This window comes from Mytilus trossulus, chromosome 6 (genome assembly GCF_036588685.1).
Source record: "Mytilus trossulus isolate FHL-02 chromosome 6, PNRI_Mtr1.1.1.hap1, whole genome shotgun sequence".
Taxonomy (NCBI): Eukaryota; Metazoa; Mollusca; class Bivalvia; order Mytilida; family Mytilidae; genus Mytilus; species Mytilus trossulus.
Genome location: NC_086378.1, coordinates 26,314,282 through 26,335,106, shown reverse-complemented (window position 1 = coordinate 26,335,106; position 20,825 = coordinate 26,314,282). Strand labels below are relative to the sequence as shown.

The 20,825-nt window shown below is 31.7% G+C and overlaps 1 protein-coding gene across 3 annotated transcripts; it reads right to left on the bottom strand.

The window, feature by feature from the left end:
• Window positions 1-184: 184 nt before the first annotated feature.
• On the bottom strand, window positions 185-20,750 carry LOC134721003 (uncharacterized). 3 transcript variants are annotated; one of them, XM_063583646.1, is made up of 10 exons: window positions 20,704-20,750; window positions 17,836-18,294; window positions 16,931-17,163; window positions 10,603-10,741; window positions 8,932-9,036; window positions 7,917-8,410; window positions 7,056-7,194; window positions 6,235-6,375; window positions 3,093-3,256; window positions 185-2,070 (listed from the first exon to the last, which is right to left on the bottom strand). In XM_063583646.1, exons 2-10 carry the CDS (start codon window positions 18,280-18,282, stop codon window positions 1,896-1,898), a joined length of 2,037 nt encoding a protein of 678 aa, XP_063439716.1. In that variant the 5' UTR covers window positions 18,283-18,294; window positions 20,704-20,750; the 3' UTR covers window positions 185-1,895. The 3 variants fall into 3 exon arrangements, with proteins under 3 accessions (XP_063439716.1, XP_063439715.1, XP_063439714.1); XM_063583645.1 differs by lacking the exon at window positions 20,704-20,750 and adding an exon at window positions 20,576-20,661; XM_063583644.1 differs by lacking the exon at window positions 20,704-20,750 and adding an exon at window positions 19,543-19,838.
• Between the last annotated feature and the right edge of the window lie 75 nt (window positions 20,751-20,825).

The following is a 20,825-nucleotide window of genomic DNA, read 5'->3' as shown; positions in this document are numbered from 1 at the left end:
TCATACACTTTAGAGAATTTCAATTATATGAAACATTCCCCTATTATTCTTCTGACATTAACTTAACTTTCAACTCTCAAGTCTAAGTATTGAATCAACCAACCAACCTAGAATTATAATTTGAGTAATACAAATAATTTTCCACACACAAAATATGTAATCCCATAGATAATAACAAGGTCAATAGGTTAAATTCTTTTATTCGTTCAGTTTTATTTAAAAAACAAAATTGAGATCATAATGTGCTTAACCTCAGTTCAAGTGTTATTCTTGTTTAAGGGAAACAACAACATTATGTGTTAGAACAAAATTAAATCAGATATACACAATAAAATGATCTGGTAGTTTGACTACCATCAATTCGCTTGATAATGTAATGATTATGAGAAACAACAAAATGTTCTTGATAAAAAATCAATCTGATAGTTTGACCTACATCCATATGCTTGATAACAAAATGATTATGAGAAACAACAAAATTGTTCTTGATAAAAAATCAAAACAGATGTACTCAATATAATGATCTTATAGTTTGCTAGTAATATAACAAATTAGAAATTAAGTGTTCCAAATGGATATATGAAATAATGAAAGATAAACACCCATTCACCATTAACAGTGGAATATAGGGTAAGGTTCAATTGCCAGTTGTGTAATCAAAATACGAAATAAATCAAGATAATATCAAAAAGTAAATTAACAATACTTCCAAACTGCAAGGGAAATTCAACACAAAAAGTCCTTCAAAAAATGACAAAATCCATAGCTCAAACACATCTTAACAATATAAAAAAATTGTCATGTTCCTAATTTGGTATAGGCATTTTCTTATGCAGGAGGATTTATCAAACCTCAGTTCTGATAAAACCTTAATTATTCTAATTTTCACAATACCTTGTCTGAATATTCAGTTAATATTTCTGAAATATTTTAAATCTACTTTCTCATATAAAAACACCAAATAAATCTTATAAATGGCAGTGAAAGGCGTTTTCTTCCTGCTATCATAATTCAGCTACACTGCTAGATTGGAATCATGTGTTTTAAATTTTATGGCAATGCTATGCACTGATTAAGGCACAGACAGACAATGATACTGCCCACGGAATGCCTTGGCAATTTTTCACATTTTCTTTTTAGAATTTTCAATAAATTTAAGTATAACATAATAAAATTGAGAATGGAAATGGGGAATGTGTCAAAGAGACAACAACCCGACCATAGAAAAAAACAACAGCAGAAGGTCACCAACAGGTCTTCAATGTAGTGAGAAATTCCCGCACCCGAAGGCGTCCTTCAGCTGGCCCCTAAACAAATATAGACTAGTTCAGTGATAATGGACGCCATACTAATTTCCAAATTGTACACAAGAACCTAAAATAAAATAATACAAGACTAACAAAGGCCAGAGGCTCCTGACTTGGGACAGGCGCAAAAATACGGCGGGGTTAAACATGTTTGTGAGATCTCAACCCTCCCCCTATACCTCTAGCCAATGTAAAAAAGTAAACGCATAGACTTTCTGTTATTTCAACATTATTTTCAATTTAAATTAAAAAATTCTTTCCACAATGTCTGCCTTCTTGACAGAGTGTGGTAAAGGGTTATTTTTATGCACCCTGTTTGCAATCTTTATTTCATTTGTTTTCTTGCTTGAAGCTCATCATTTACTGTGTTTCATCTAAATTTGTAAAAAAGCAACATCCAGGTTATCATTTTTTTTATTCAGCATGAAATAGCTATTTATTTCCATTTCATCCATGCACATACTTCCTTTACAACTCTCTTCTTACACTACTTTCAAAGCTAGACTTCACAACCATGATTTGTTCCCTAAGAGCTCAAGCATTGTCTTGTCTACTGGAATCAGTATAAAACATAACTGTATCCCTGTTTCAATAATCGTCCATTCTGTCCTCCTCACTATCACTGTCTTCCTCTTTCTCATTACTGTAGTATGTGGCAGGCGAACATAACCAGGACAGGATTAAAATAGCACCAAATACCATCCCAGCATACAACATGGTGTAGATATGGTTTGTATGATGATGTATTGAAAAACCAAGGTACCTGAAATGTCAAACAATACCATATTTTCAAGATTGTTAAGTTACATGAGGAAGCAATTATTTCTGTCCAATCAAATTTTTATAATTTATGAAAATAAGCAGTTTTGCTGAGAATTTGATTACTGACTATTATTACTGGATGGCAACAAGTCAGATTTTTTAGTATACTATAGAATACTGGTAGTTGAATTTTTAATTTAGCATTTTCAGGAAGAATATTAGCAAGCAAATCGTCATAAACACCATAAATCTGTATATTCAGCAATTCTTTCATTGATTTTATTATTGTGAAAATGGTAATAGGATATGTTTAACAATAATATAAACTCTTTGAAAATTTTAAGGATTAATTGTACCACATAATTCATGAAATCTCAATAAATAATCTTGCATTTTTGTCCACTGTTAAAAAATCTGTACAATAAATGCATGCAAAAGCTTCTGAAATTATAGCCTGGTATAAATTTTTATTTATGAAGATTCACTTTTGACATCTTATAATGGTTAAATGTTTCAAGGGAATGAAATCAAACAGTACTATTGCAGATTACTTAAATGTTCTGTAATATGAAAGTCAAAGGTGAAAAAATCTTATTTTGTGAATTAATTTATTTCTTTAGGTACAAATTTTCATTAATTGAAGAAAAATTGTATGTTTGTTGATATTTGATTTCCTGGATTCTATACAAGCCAATAGAAAATGTGTACCTCTTTAAACTATCAAATTACTGTAAATGCAAAGTAATGTAATGTGATGTCTTTATTAATGGGAATGATGTGACTGAATGAGGTTCACAATGATGAGGACTCAGTCTTTTACCAGATGCAAATATTTGTATACAGATTTTCCAGAAAGTGCAATACCAACTCTCGTGTTTTAGTTCATTCTGCTCAATTTGAAATATTAAATGCAGACAATACTGTCTGAATTTACAGTACTAGTTCACCTACACCCATAAAATTGTCAAAATTGTATTTTATTGGATTTCATTATAATCTTATCACACTTTAGATATATCTCACCCTAATTTACATGTTACTATAATATCATTTAATCCATCATTATCAAAGTCCCCTACAACAAGAGGACTACTGGGTTGACATGGTAACGAATGAGAGGCTAGCAGATTTCCTTCTTTAAGGTCAACAATGGCTATATTTGACCAGCCAGACATCACCATGGCATCCTGCAACACAAAAGTATTTTTCATTGATATACAAGCCTAAATTTTGATGTTCATGTGTTAAAAATTTATCTTCTTTTTTTTTTAGACTGTAGGAATAATAATCAATTAACTACATGGTTCATTATATGTTGAAATAAATGTTATTTTGCAGTGAAAATGCATACATGAAATAACTGTCTTGTCATCACACTTATTTGTTTATAACATTTATAAATGCTTCATAGAGATTCACTTCTGTATGCAATTTCACTGGTACTTTTTCATTTCTGGACCAAGCATTTGATTCATTTTTTATTTCAAGTTGAGAAACCAAATGTAAAGGACAGGAAAAATTTAAATCCAAATTTCATGTAATTAAGAAGTCAGTAACAAATATGGTATCAAATTACAAAAAAAAGGCAGAAAGTCAGTGTCTTTTAAAACAGCAATTGAAGTGCCTTTATCTAGATAAATAACTATTAAGGGGGCTAGGCTCAAGGGTCTAAATCATTTTTTATTTTCTTATATAGGATTTCTCTATATTTTCTATGTACATGAACTTTATAGTATACTTAATAGAACAAGAGGCTCTCAAGAGCCTGAATCGCTCACCTTAATTCTTTTGGTTAAATCTCTCATCAATGATTATTTTGGCTTTTCAATTTATTTAAATGTTCTTTGGATCGTCCTATTTTCTTCTAAAGCCAAAAAAAATAACCTTTTTATCCTATGTTCTATTTTAGCCATAGGAGCTATGTTTCTTGACATACAAGGAAATAAAATATAAAATTTATACTAGATACTCTGAAACTCATTTAGCCTAAGTTTGGCTGAAATTGATACAGCCGTTTCAAAGGAGAAGATTTTTTTAAAGTAAGTCAACATGATGAAAAAATTGTGAAAAAAGTCTTTAAAGGGCAATAACTCCTTAAGGGGTCAATTGACAATTTTGGTCAAATTAACTTATTTGTAGATCTTACTTTGCTGAAGTACTTGACCTGATAAACATTATTACCCCATGTCAGATTTGCTCAAAATGCTTTGGTTTTTGAGTTATAAGCCAAAAACTGCATTTGACCCCTATGTTCTATTTTTAGCAATGGCGACCATGTTTGTTGATAGATCAAAACTTCGGATACAATTTACAAACTAAATACCCTAAGGAACATTCAGTTAAAGTTTGGAAGTATTTGGCCCAGTAGTTTCAGAGGAGAAGATTTTTGTAAAAGATTACTAAGATTTACGAAAAATGATTAAAAATTGACTATAATGGGCAATAACTCCTAAAGGGGTCAACTGACCATTTCTGTCATGTTGACTTATTTGTAAATCTTACTTTGCTGAACATTATTGCTGTTTACAGTTTATCTCTATCTATAATAATATTCAAGATAATAACCAAAAACAGCAAAATTTCCTTAAAATTACCAATTCAGGGGCAGCAACCCAACAAAGGGTTGTCTGATTCATCTGAATATTTCAGGGCAGATAGATCTTGACCTGATAAACAATATTGATCCACGTCAGATTTGCTCTAAATGTTTTGGTTTTTGAGTTATAAGCCAAAAACTGTATTTGACCCCTATGTTCTATTTTTAGCAATGGCGACCATGTTTGTTGATCGATCAAAACTTCGGATACAATTTACAAACAAGATACCATAAGGAACATTCAGTTAAAGTTTGGAAGTATTTGACCCAGTAGTTTCAGAGGAGAAGATTTTTGTAAAAGATTACTAAGATTTACGAAAAATGGTTAAAAATTGACTATAAAGGGCAATAACTCCTAAAGGGGTCAACTGACCATTTCTGTCATGTTGACTTATTTGTAAATCTTACTTTGCTGAACATTATTGCTGTTTACAGTTTATATCTATCTATAATAATATTCAAGATAATAACCAAAAACAGCAAAATTTCCTTAAAATTACCAATTCAGGGGCAGCAACCCAACAACGGGTTGTCTGATTCATCTGAAAATTTCAGGGCAGATAGATCTTGACCTGATAAACAATATTACCCCATGTCAGATTTGCTCTAAATGCTTTGATTTTTGAGTTATAACCCAAAAACTGCATTTGACCCCTATGTTCTATTTTTAGCAATGGCGACCATGTTTGTTGATAGATCAAAACTTCCAATACAATTTATAAACTAGATACCCTAAGGAACATTCAGTTAAAGTTTGGAAGTATTTGGCCCAGTAGTTTCAGAGGAGAAGATTCTTGAAATAGTTTACGACGACGGACGACGACGGATGCCAAGTGATGGCATAAGCTCACTTGGCCCTTCGGGCCAGGTGAGCTAAAAATTAAATAAAAAATGGGGTCACTGTTCATTTACCCTCACAATTTGCCTTCGAAAGAAGCATACATTTTTGTTAATGTCCTTTTGTCCTGTTGAACTAATAGGAGACATAGTGGTAATAACCAAATAAAAAAAGAACTAAATTACAGAAATCGCTTAAATTTTACAATTATTTAGTTTATGTACAGCTTATTCGAAAACAACAATAAAAAAATAGGTCACAGATGAGTTAAAAAAGATATTTCAATTTTAATGCAAAAAAATGGCATTTTTGAACCAACGGGAGATAATTTGGAGCTTTTTCAATGATATCTACATTTTAAAAGTCACCTGGGGCCAACACGAATTGATTTTTTGGAATGATTTTTGTACCATATGATAAAGTAACAGCTACTTAAGGAAATAAATAAAATTTGTAATTTTGGCATTAAAATTAGAATGATCTTATCAAAGGGAACATGTATACTAAGTTTCAAGTTGATTGGAATTCAACTTCATCAAAAAACTACCTTGACCAAAAACTTTAACCTGAAGCGGGACAGACGGATGAATGAACAGACAGACGGACGGACAGACGAACAAACAGACAAACGGAAGCACAGACCAGAAAACATAATGCCCCTCTACTATCGTAGGTGGGGCATAAAAACAAATATGCAGAGAGAGAGAGAAAGAAATAGAGAATTGTAATACCTTGTGACCATAGACCTGCAGTGACATAAGTTGCCTACTAGGATAAAAACTGTCCATATATTGTTGTAACTTCTCTGGCTCGCTGTCTACTTCCCTCTTTCTATCTTGTGATTCTACAGACCAACTGGCTGGTGTTCCAACCTAAAAACATACAAACAAGTTTAATAATTTAATAATGAAAACTTTAAAATCATGTTGCAAAAACAAATGGTCAGCATATCTGGTTTTGCCTGTTAATTTTAAGAATCTTTGTAACTTAACAAGAATATTATCTTGACAAGACATTTCCATTTCCATTCTCAATTTTATCATTCATCTAGCTTGGAGCTAGACCCTTAAGGATGAAACAAGATGAAATTAAATAGATTAGGAATTTAAATTGATACTATAGGCCGGAAAATCATTTAGTAAGGATAAAAAAAAGGCTAAAAAATATTGATAAGTCATGGAGCTCCTTTGGAGATATTTGATTTTAAAAATATGGCGGGAAAAGGCTGAATCAGACTTTTACCTTATATTTGCATTGGTGTTTTTTGGGTCTCAAATCAATAGAAAGAAAATCAAGAATCTGCTTTAATTTTGGTTAATGACTTTTTATGAGCCAGTAAGTCTAATTTCAAAAGATAAAAGAGTGGTATGGGGCAAAATATTTTACCTAGTTTCATAAAAAGAAACAACTAAGGAGTCATAACATCTGACACAAATAACCTCATCCAAGTACATCCTTAAGCAGAACTCATATGGAAATAACTACCCAAAAATGTTATAAAGTCCTTCAAATTCATGAACAAAATGATTAATAAAGTTTTAATAATCAGTACCTGCCAGTTGACATTTCCTTCTTTGTCATACGATGATACTCTACCATAACTACCCATTGTGATGATGTCATAGGGTTGTTTACTAGTTGGTAAATGATGTCCCAGTAAATGCCTCAGAATACCGGTCTTTCTTGATATACTGTAAACAAAGAACATTAGTCTTGTGTAATTTTCAATTTTTATAGAAAAACAAAGGATATCGAAAATTCATCCATGACAGAAAATCAGAACATGCATAACAATAAAAACACACAAAAAGTAAAGGAACAGTCAGTTTATTGCTGTTCTTCATCTCAAAGTCACATGAAGCTTTTCAACAGGGAGCAAAAAAACACTCACCTCACTGCAAGTTTTAGATGGACCCTAGTTCATATGTATGTTTTGCAGTTAAGAATACACATTTTTGTTTAGGGGACAGCTGAAGCTTGCCTCTGGGTGAGGGATTTTCTCACTGTGTTGAAGAACCATTGGCGGCCTTCAGTTGTTTTCTGCTCTTTGGTCAAGTTGTTGTCTGTTAAACCCTTCACAATTTATATTTTCAATTTTTAAGTCTATATCTATATGTTAAAGATTTGTCAATTCAAGAGTAAATAATAAGAATAAAACTAGGTGTAGGGGTTATCAATGTGACAGTATAAAAAAAACACAGAAGCAAAAATGAAAAGTCATCTAGAACTGTCTGCTCATTTCAAAATGAGAAAATATGGCAGATTATTAACTGACTGTTATAAGTCTTCAGCTGAAATCAATTATAACCATTAAGAAACAGTAAATTTTAAATATCATTTTTTCAAATATTTTTTTAAGCTTTAACTATGTGTTTTTTTTTCAAGACAGAACCTTTTGAATGAGTATGTTTACCTTTTAATGAGTATGGGTGGTAACTTCTTAAGAATATCCTCATCATAAGCCCACGACGAGGAGAAAAAGACACGGAAAAGTTTACATACAGCTAGTCCTTCCATTTTCTCCTTTACAGGTTGTAATCTCCAGATATCAACATAACAGGGGCTACGTCCTTCTTCTGCTCCCCATGAAACTCTATCAACGTAACCATCGTAATCAATATCAATATAGATGGCGCCATCAGATCCTAAAGGAAACTGTGTCACTGGTTGTCCTGTCAGTAGATTAAGGACCTCAAGTCCGTTATGATTATGGATGACCACTACATTAGGATTGACTATATGTTCATCATCTGTGTGCGGTCGCTGACCACCATAAGCATATCCCATTATATGTTCTGGTCTGAGAGCAGATTTTTGTTGTTGTTGATTATCCATAATAGCCTCATCTTGTTTTTGAAAACGACCTAATTTTATCTTTGTATCTTCTAGACTATTCCAGAAATGTGGCTGCAAGTACAATTTTATCATTAAAATCATCTGTGACAAAAACATTACTTTTATCTATGATAAAATTGAGAATGGAAATGAGGCTGCTTTAAAAAAAAATGTACTCTGAAAATACAGCCACCAACATTATAGTGTAGGTAAGCATGATGATATTTGAGCAGGATAGTATAATTATGAGCTTGCTTTCAGCAAATATGAATATTCTTTTACCCTTTGAATGCATTTTCATTGTCTATCAAGGGACACATATATATACATGTTGCTTTGTAATTTTTATGGGTTTTTTTTTATTGCTTTTGTGTTTTTGTCATTTTTATCAATTATCTCTAGTCAATGGCAATATAAATAGTACCTGACTTATTGATTAGGATAATAATTTCAATTTGATACAATGCTAATGGTGAGTACTTTTGTTACTTATTTTAAAAATCTTTACCAACATGACACATGTATGTAGTGTGAATCATAAATATTCAAAAATATTTAAAATCTATTATAATTTTCTACCTTCATGACCTTACCAGATATTTCCAGATTTCCTGTTTATAAAGATTCCAAGGACTTTCTCCTACATGGAGCCTATGTCTCTTCAGAGCTAACTTCCAATGATGGTCACCATGTATATCCTAATTTGTAATGAAAAAAACAGGGTACAATAACCTCATTGTGGATTCATTTATTTTCATGGTAACCAATTTTTTTTTTATTTTGTGTTTTATATAAATTTTTGTATGTCTTAACTCAATTGTACAATGTCAGAAATCCATAAGGATGATATAAATTAGGATGAAAAATATCGTTTTAAATTGGAAATGTAACTTCAAGAAAAAGTCTGTAAAAATAAAACACAGGAAGCTTAAAATAATCGTTTTGAGAGTTTAGAATAGTAGTCATAAAATATTACAATTTTTTTAAACTGTCAGACACTTATTCTTTATTAAACATTTATTAGAATATCGACTCAATATGTACTTTTAATTGATACTGATAGCATATCATTTATAAAGTAGTGTGAAAAAGCCATGAATTGAGTCCTACTTGAATGGAAAACAGCACAAGTCCTAACAAGGTTATAAGATTATTAGAAGTCTCTCCTTTATGTCTGACAGCATACCTATATTATAATCCCATGTTTGTAGGATTCCTTCCATCAATTTGACTTGATTTACATTTTTCATTCATTCCAGCAATTAAACAAGAATGTGTCCAAAGTACACGAATGCCCCACTTGCACTATCCTTTTTCATGTTCCATGGACCATAAAATTGGGCAATAATCTAATTTGGCATTAAAATTAGAAAGATCATACTATAGAGAACATGTGTACTAAGTTTCAAGTTGATTGGACTTCAGCTTCATCAAAAACTACCTTGACCAAAAACCTTAACCAGAATTTCCCACTTTCATTTTCTATGTTCAGTGGACCATGAAATTGGAGTCAAAAGTTTAATTTGGCTTCAAAATTAGAAAGATCATATCATAAGCAACATGTGTAGTAAGTTTCAAGTTGATTGGACTTCAGCTTCATCAAAAACTACCTTGACCAAAAACTTTAACCTGAACAGACGCACAGACGGACGAATGAACGAACGGAGCCACAGACCAGAACAAAATGTAAATAATCATTGTTAACAAACATGATTCTGACATACTTGGATTGCTGTTAATTTTGTTGATTGTATACAAGTCTCATACATCATTACATCAAAATTGAGAATTTTAAGTGAGCATTATTTTTAGATTTGGTAAATTCAGAAATTATTGCATGCTTTTTTATTACAATCTTTTGAAGGATGGACAAAAATGTGAGATTTAAATTGAGAATGGAAATGTGGAATGTGTCAATGGGACAACAACCCAAACAAAGAGCTGAAAACAACCGAAGCCAACCAATGGGTCTTCAAAACAGCAAGAAAATCCCCTTCCCTGAGTTGTGCTTCAGCTGGACCCTTAACAAAAATGTGTACTAGTTCAGTTATAATAAACTATGAAATATATTAATGAACTAAAATAAAAAATAAAAATACTAGAGATTGCCATTTAGGAAAATCTGCATAAAGATTATTAATTATCATGTCCTTATAATTGCAATACTCCCCCAGTTACATTATTATCAAAAATAAAAACAGCACAATAACTTCTGAACAAAAGAGCCTTGAATTAGTTATCCCTTTTTCTGCAATACTAAATACCTTCACTGATGTATCTATCTCTCCAAAATCTCCTGGTAAGTGGTGCCACCTGGTGGATCCATCTTTTGCACTTATGGCAAAAGAAGAGAAATGTGTTAAAGAGTTATCCTCCTTGGTAGCATTCTCTAGTGTTGTGCCACTATAAAAATATAAAATAAAAAATATATATATCAATTCCCTGGTGAAGAGTTGTCTCAATGGCATTCATACCACATCCTCTTATTTTTTAGAGTACAGGAAATTCTATGCATAATATGAAAACTATCATTTAAGTAATTGATAAATTATAATAACTAAAAGATGCTGTGCATATTCAAATGAGATAGCAAACACTCAACATAACATACAACTTGAGATTAACATGGTGCTTCATCCATAAAGAAAAGTCTATACACCATGACAAACTACATATCACTCTACAAAGATTGAATAAGTTTTACAAAGACTACCATAGAATTAACATCAACATCTTTTCAATTAACTGTTACCAAAACTCAGCTCAAAATGTGGAGGCCTATAGAAATAAACCAGATGCTCCTCAGGGCGCAGCTTTATACGACCGCAGAGGTTGAACCCTGAACGGTTGGGGAAAGTATGGACACAACATTCAAGCTGGATTCAGCTCTAAATTTGGATTGTGATTAAATAGTTGACACAGCATAGGTTTCTGACACAGAATGAATGTGGTCTAATTAATGAACTTAAAAAAAAAAATTTTTGCCTTTGAGCAATTCACAATGCTGTTGAATATTAATCCTCTCAAAAAAATGTTTGAAGAAATTTTCTTTTAATTTATGAAATCTGAAAAAAAAAAAATGACCCCCCCCCAATTTTGATTTCACATCCCCCTTTCCCTTATTCCAAAACTGACCTCAATTCAAATTTCTAATGGAGTTTGCAAAAATAACTGCTCATTTAAATACATCTTCAAATATTAAAATGTAAAAAAAGTGCTTGTTATCACTGAATGGTAAAGATTGTTTTAATTTATAAGTTGGTAGTAAAAGTGAAAATACATTGTATAGTGTATAAAACAATGATTTAAGTTGATTCCACTACTATTCTGGACAAAGAAAGATAACTCAAATTTTCAAAGAATATTGAAAATATCTTGCTATTGCACAAATATCTATTCTCGACAAAGAAAGATAACTCCAATTGAAAATTGATTGCTATTGCACAATATTTTGCAATTAGATATTTCTTCTTATTGCGCAATACTGTCAATTGAAGATTTCTTGCTATTGAACAATACTGTGCAATTGAAAATTTCTTGCTATTGCACAATACTGTGTAATTGAAAATTTCTTGCTATTGCACAATACCTAATATAATAATTTTGAATCCTGATTTGGACCAAATTGAAAACTTTGCCCATAATCAAAAATCCAAGTACATGTTTAGAATCAGCATATCAAAGAACCCCAAGGATTCAATTTTTGTTAAAATCAAACTAAGTTTAATTTTGGACCCTTTGGACCCTAATGTAGACCAATTTGAAAACGGGACTAAAAATTAAGAATCTACTAACAGTTAGATTTGGCATATCAAAGAACCCCAATTATTTAATTTTTGATTAAATCAAACAAAGTTTAATTTTGGACCCTGATCTGGACCAACTTGAAAAACTGGGCCAATAATCAAAAATCTAAGTACATTTTTAGATGCAGCATATCAAAGAACCCCAAGGATTCAATTTTTGTTAAAATCAAACTAACTTTAATTTTGGACCCTTTGAACCCTAATGTAGACCAATTTGAAAACTGGACCAAAAATTAAGAATCTACAAACACAGTTAGATTCGGCATATCAAAGAACCCCAATTATTCCATTTTTGAAGAAATCAAACAAAGTTTAGTTTTGGACCCTTTGGGCCCCTTATTTCCAAACTGTTGGGACCAAAACTTCCAAAATCTATCCTAATTTTCCTTTTATGGTCATAAACCTTATGTTTAAATTTCATAGATTTCTATTAACTTATACTAAAGTTATGGTGTGAAAACCAAGAAAAATGCTTATTTGGGCCCCTTTTTGGCCCCTAATTCCTAAACTGTTGGGATCTCAACTCCCAAAATCAATCCCAACCTTCCTTTTGTGTTCATAAACCTTGTGTTTACATTTCATTGATTTCTATTCATTTATAATACAGTTATTGTGAAAAAAACGAGAATAATGCTTATTTGGGCCCTTTTTTGGCCCCTTATTCCTAAACAGTTAGAAAAAAACTCCCAAAATCATTCCCAATCTGCCTTTTGTGGTCATAAACCTTGTGTTAAAATTTCATAGATTTCTATTTACTTAAACTAAAGTTACTATGCGAACACCAAGAAAATGTTTATTTGGGCCCTTTTTGGCCCCTAATTCCTAAAATGTTGGGACCAAAACTCCCAAAATCAATACCAACCTTCCTATAGTGGTCATAAATCTTGTGTTAAAATTTCATAGATTTCTATTCACTTTTACTAAAGTTAGAGTGGGAAAACTAAAAGTATTCGGACGACAACGACAACGACGACGACAACGCAGACAACGACGCCAACGTGATAGCAATATATGACGAAATTTTTTTCAAATTTTGCCGTCATATAAAAAAGTCTGTATAACTGTTAACAAAACTCTGCTCAAAATGTGGAGGCCTATAAAAAAAAAGTTTGTATAACTATGATTTTCAACAATTTTCAAAGTTGTAAACCCTTAATTTTAGCAAGAATTAATGGAGAGGAACAAAATTTAACTTGATTTGTAACTCAGCATGAGTAACTCACATACCAAAAATCAGCCCAATATCTGAAAGCGTTTAGAAAAAAAGTCTGTATAACTGTTACTTTCAACAATTTATCAAAGTCCAAAGCCTGTAATTTCGGCAAAAATTAGCAAAGTGGAACAAAACTTAAAATGTAACTCAGCATGGTGAACTCACAAACCAAAAATCAGCCCAATATCTGAAGGCATTTAGAAAAAAAAACTCTGTATAATGGTTTGTTGCGGAATGACGGAATGATGGAATGACAGAATTACTGGGAAAGACGGAAAGACAGAATTTCTGACAAGGGTAAAACTGTATGGCACCAACAACTTCATTAGGCCATAAAAACAATTACTGAATTATGTATTTGCTTGCTGGTTTCAAAACCACATGATACCCCTGAACAATACTCAGAACACAAGAAATCATTGAACAATACTCAGAACACATGATGTCCTTGAATCCTAGTACAATACTCAGAACACATGATATCCTAATACAATACTAAGAACACATGATATCCTAGTACAATACATAGAACACATGATACATGATATCCTAGTACAATATGCAGAACACATAATATCCTTGTACAATACTCAGAACATATAATAACCTAGTTCAATACTCAGAACACATGATATCCTATTACAATACTCAGAACACATGATATCCTTGAACAATACTCTGAACACATGATATCCTAGAACACATGATATCCTAGAACACATGATTTCCTAGAACACATGATATTCTAGTGCAATACTCAGAACACATGATATCCTTGAAACAATACTCTGAACACATGATATCCTTAAACAATACTCAGAACACATGATATCCTAGTACAATACTCAGAACACATGATACCCTAGTACAATACTCTGAACACATGATATCCTTGAACAATACTCAGAACAAATTATATCCTTGAACAATACTCTGAACACATGATATCCTAGAACACATGATATCCTAGAACACATGATTTCCTAGAACATGTGATATCCTAGTGCAATACTCAGAACACATGATATCCTTGAAACAATACTCTGAACACATGATATCCTTAAACAATACTCAGAACACATGGTATCCTAGTACAATACTCAGAACATATAATAACCTAGTTCAATACTCAGAACACATGATATCCTAGTACAATACTCAGAACACATGATATCCTAGTTCAATACTCAGAACACATGATATCCTAGTTCAATACTCAGAACACATGATATCCTAGTACAATACTCAGAACACATGATATCCTAGTACAATACTCAGAACACATGATATCCTTGAACAATACTCAGAACAAATTATATCCTAGAACACATGATATCCTAGTACAATACTCAGAACACATGATATACTTGAACAATACTCTGAACACATGATATGCTAGAACACATGATATCCTAGTGCAATACTCAGAACACATGATATCCTTGAAACAATACTCTGAACACATGATATCCTTGAACAATATTCAGAACACATGGTATCCTAGTACAATACTCAGAACACATGATATCCTAGTACAATACTCAGAACACATGATATCTTTGAACAATACTCAGAACACATGGTATCCTAGTACAATACTCAGAACACATGATACCCTAGTACAATACTCAGGACACATGGTATCCTTGAACAATACTCAGAACACATGATATCCTAGAACAATACTCAGAACACATGATATCCTAATACAATACTCAGAACATATGATATCCTAGTACAATACTCAGAACACATGATATCCTAATACAATACTCAGAACATATGATATCCTTGAAACAATACTCAGAACACATGGTATCCTAGTACAATACTCAGAACACATGATATCCTAATACAATACTCAGAACATATTATATCCTAGTACAATACTCAGAACACATGATATCCTAATACAATACTCAGAACATATGATATCCTAGTACAATGCTCAGGACACATGATATCCTAATACAATACTCAGAACATATGATATCCTAGTACAATGCTCAGGACACATGATATCCTAGTACAATACTCAGAACACATGATATCCTAATACAATACTCAGAACACATGATATCCTAGTACAATACTCAGAACACATGATATCCTAATACAATACTCAGAACATATTATATCCTAGTACAATACTCAGAACACATGATATCCTAATACAATACTCAGAACATATGATATCCTAGTACAATGCTCAGGACACATGATATCCTAGTACAATACTCAGAACACATGATATCCTTGAACAATACTCAGAACACATAATAATCTTAAACAATACTCAGAACACATAATATCCTTAATCAATACTCAGAACATATGATATCCTTAAACAATACTCAGAACATATGTCACTGTAGCTATTTACTAGAGTACAGTTATATACTATATGTATATGTCTACTTCATTCATTCATTCATTCATTCATTCATTCATTCATTCATTCATTCATTCATTCATTCATTCATTCATTCACGGACATTTAGAAAAAGACTGTAGGCAAAAAACTACTCTGCAGGAAGTTATCATGCATGCAACCCTGCCACTTTTTCTAGCACTATATATACGGTGAACTCAAACTTATATGAGTTTCACACACTTTAGCAGGCATGCTACATAAGGGACACCTAACTTTTCCCCTACTTTCAGGTAAGCACATATTATTTTAGGCCTTATCATGATGTACTTCTATCCAATTCATAGTTCAATTTAAAAGGAAACTTCAAGTTAACATTTGAAATAAATGTTTATTATAATTATGTTCTTTCAGCAGTCAAGTGTCTAACTTAAATAAGTTATCAGAGAAAAATAACATGCATGAGTTGTCTACTCTTTTTTCCTTAATCTGTAATAACATATGTTTGTTATCAGTTAAATATATCATAATTATTTTATCTTTAACATGTTTAATGGGCAAACTAACCTATAATAACAAGGCTTAGGTTATCACAAGAATGAAACTTACAATATGAAAGTAAATGAGACACTTGGAATCTTGCGCAGTGCCTCATTACAAGCTCTGATCATTATTTCTTACAATGAATGGAAATAAATGGTTATGCAAGTCAGAGCAAAGTCTTTAAAGAAATATAGAGAAGCGGTAATAACACCCTTTAGTTATTGCAGAAATACAGTTTCTGTAATAACATAGGTGTGCTATGCATGATTGGTAAACTATGAGTCGTTATATCTTGGCAAAGATTAGTATACATAAAGAAAATTATAATATCAATAGAACTGGAGAAAAATTTAACAAAATAAAGGTTGTATATTTTCCCTTTGAAACATGTAACATACATATGTTATTACAGTTTTTTGATATTTTAGCCCACAATAACAACATGTATGTTATTTTTCTCTAATAACTTATTTAAGTTAGACCCTTGACTGTTCAGTGTGAATCAAATGGTTTGCTACATTATATTTCGTCACATATTCAACACCCTATTTACTGTTACAAAGACCTAGTGGCTATTAACCCTGTGACACATATGATATCCTTAAACAATACTCAGAACACATGATTTCCTTGAGCAGTACTCAGAACACAGTACTTACTTTGAAACTTTAGTTGTGTTGGTATCATGTACTGTGTGTGAGAAACTTCCTCCAATAATGACCAGTCCCTCGTCATTTTTCCTGACATTATGTGATGTGATCATAACATCCATAGCTTTTATCTTGTAGGTCAATCGTACATGGGCAATGTTCATCAGTCTTTGTTTCCATAGTAACTGGAAGTCATGTGAGTAACAGAAAACCTGCCAGTCATCAGTGGCTATCACTATGATCTGCAAAAATAATAAATAGCATTTAATATCACAGTAGAATGTAATATATTGGATGTATTTCTTGTGGAATTTAGTTGTAATTATCCTGAATATGCATTTGTTCATTTGTAATACAAAATGCATCACCGAGCAAGCAATGAACAAACCAGAGAAAGGTCCTGAAGATGGCGTTAAAATTTACATATCAACCAATAAAGGATGCAGATTACTTAAGTATTGTAGTTTTTAGAGGTATTATATTATATCTTTCATTATCTTTAAAGTTATGTTACTTTTGTTTCAAGCAATTCTCCTTTCATGTTTATTTCCTATCCATCAACTTAAATCTATTTGCAATGACTTTGTAGCATCAACAAACTAAGTTGTATATATATCTTGTATATTATACAGCACAATATATTCTATAAATTATTCCCCTAGATCAGCTGAAATTGGTTAGAATCTCAACAGATTTGTACTAACTTTCTGTTCTTCTATTCCAAGAGTTACCTTTTTGATGAAATATGGAGCACATCATTTAATTCAGCTTATTTGATACCCTTATAATTTCAATTATATCATGAATATTATAAAAATTAATGATGAACACCAGGAACTTATAACAATTTCTCCCAAACACCTATCATGCCTATTTCTACATTGTCATCAATTGCAAATACAAATCCAATGTACCTGTTTCCTAATCTGAATCATGGATTGATAAGACACAGTGAATCCAGTAGACATGACAACAGGCCTACTTGTTCCGCCATCTTCTTTGGTTGCTATTGGTAACTGTATTTTATTCTTAACAACAACATGGGGTAATGTTAGATCATCTTCATCCTCGGTTTTATCTGGAAGAGCTAGAGACGTCAACTTATAGTCGTTCGATATAAGAATGATTTCATTCACCCCATCACCTTCTAAATCAGTAATAATTGGTGATGGTAACCTGTCGTCTAATGTTGGATAGTCCCTGTTACTATAGTAGTGAGGCTCTACTCTTTTTCTCCATACAGGTTTCATTATGTAAGTGTCACCAGCCCGAAAAACATAGGCTATTATTGCACACAGTACTATAAATATGATATAATTAAAGTTAAATTTCTTAAGATTCATCAGCTGTGATATTTCCATTGCCTCAGTTTCCTGCAACAGAGATAAATATATTTGATAAGGTGATAGAATACCTCAGGCTAGCTAGCTACATGTATTATATATTATATGTGTATCCTTCAAAGGCAAATTTGATGTGTTTTCATATTGTTTTTCAATTATCTTTCTTGGCGCAGACCAGAATAATTCCTGCCCTGCCCATGATTGATCACTCCTTCTTTCATGTTGCAAGGGCTTGAACTTAAACTATTCAAATCCTGAATTTTAGAGTTTAGTTGGCGCTCTCAACTATGAGAAAGTCAATCATCAGATTGATTAACTATATCTAGAAATAGATTTATCACAATTTAATTCTGAATGAAAAATTGATGATTTTATAATGACTGTGCATTCAGGCATTAATCATGTTAATATAGCCATTGTACATGTTGTAGGGCAGAGGAATATCTCTCATCAGCGTCTGAAAATTTCTGTTATCTTTGTTCATTTAAACATAAAGGTCAGTCAGAGAGAAATCAATGTTATGCAAGTCCACTTATATATGAGGGTCAGGTAATGGGCCAGGTACCTTCATGACGAATCACAGTAAAATTTCTTGCCAAATGAATTTTTGTTAACAGTAATTTTTGGTGCATGACTATAAAATGTACACTGTCTTTTGGACGATAAAACAATCGAATGATTTTGACAAATCATGAAATCACATTAAACTTTTTCCAAAAATAACGGTAACGATAATTGTTTGTGACCTCTGACGAATCACGGTAAGGTTATTTTGATGAATCACAGTAAAATTTCATTCAATTTGACTCTAATGGTAACCTAAAATTACTATAAAATGGTGCCTGACGGTGATGGGCATTACTACCCTCTTATATGTGCATGTGACTTTAATTGATATTGGATTTTTCAAATTTGATGAACATGATGAAGTATGAAGTTTAGTCTGTTTAATCTTATATCTACTCATTTTGAAAACAGTTAAAGACTATGCATACAGATTTTTTCAAATGGAAATGAATTAACCTATATGTTAAGTACTAAACATGATTTATTAATTATATTCATTTGCATATTTATATATATACAGTCAAGGGTCTTACTTAAATAAGTTATCAGAAAAAAATAACATCCATGTGTTATTACAGAAACTTTTATGAGTTGTCTACTCTTTTTTCCTCAATCTGTAATAAAATATGTATGTTACCAGTTAAATATATTTTATCTTAAATGGGCACTTGGGAATTCTTAAAACTTTGTGCAGTAGCTTATTGATATTACCTTGATAACTAATTTTCTAATTCCATCAATACAATTTTGATCAACCATGGTAAATCAATGAGACAAGGCCTTTAAGGGCAAACTAAGCTGTAATAACAAGGCTTAGTTATTACAAGCATGTACTGGCGTTTATATACTAAATTTAGTCCTGGTATCTATGATGAGTTTATTTACTATAATGAGACACTTAGAATCTTGTGCAGAGCCTCATTACAAGCTCTGATCATCATTTCTTACAATGAATTAAACAACATTGTTATGCATGTCAGAGCAAAGCCTCTAAAGAGATATAGAGAAGCTGTAATAACACCCTTTGGTTATATGCAGGAATATATTTTCTGTAATAACAAAGGTGTACTATGCATGATTGGTAAACAAGAGCTGGTATATCTTTGCAAAGATTAGTATACTAGGTTGTGCAAATTATGTCATAATAAAAATATAGAATACGAAAAACATTTTATCTTGCACTGCACAAAATATGAATCACAAAGAAATGTTCTTATATCAAAATTGTCCTATTTTAAAAATTATGACAAACAATGCAAAACGGAGGATGAATATATCAAACTGTTACTTAATAGTAAGTGTAGAAAAACACTTAGATTATAATGAGTAATATGAACGATTTGAAGCTATAACATACAATATACTTATGTCAAATTGTTCATATTACTCATTTATAAGGACATTTTTCCTTAATTCAAATGATTGATTAATAAAAGATGATATTAATCTAATGCCTATTGATATTGTATGTAGTATTGTTTAATTGCTGCAGGATTTAAGGATCAGGACCCCTCCTATTCCCCCTCATATACTGGACAAAGGGAGCTGACATGTCAGATTAGAGGCAAGGACGGTCTATACGGCTATGTCCACTATGGGCATGATGGTACCGAAAGACTTTCATCAACAAGTAACCAACATGTAATCCCATGTAATTTGCTTCATAAATTTTGAGAGTGACACTACCATCTGACATGTCTGACCAGAGACATATAATACAAGTATTATATTTCTCTGATCTGACCATGACTACTGGGAGCTTTTTTTCTCTCTCAAAGAGTTCAAGATTTTCTGCATTCTGAACAAATATTGAGATTTCTAATATTTGACAACTTGTCATCAATGGGAAAACAAATAAAATAGCATACTAACTTAGAAAAAAAATAACTGACAAGTTTTCTTTTCGATGATTATTACAAATTAAGTCTGACTATCCTGGAAAGGTCCCCTTAAAAAAAAACATAAAATCATATCAAGTTACATAAAAAAAATAC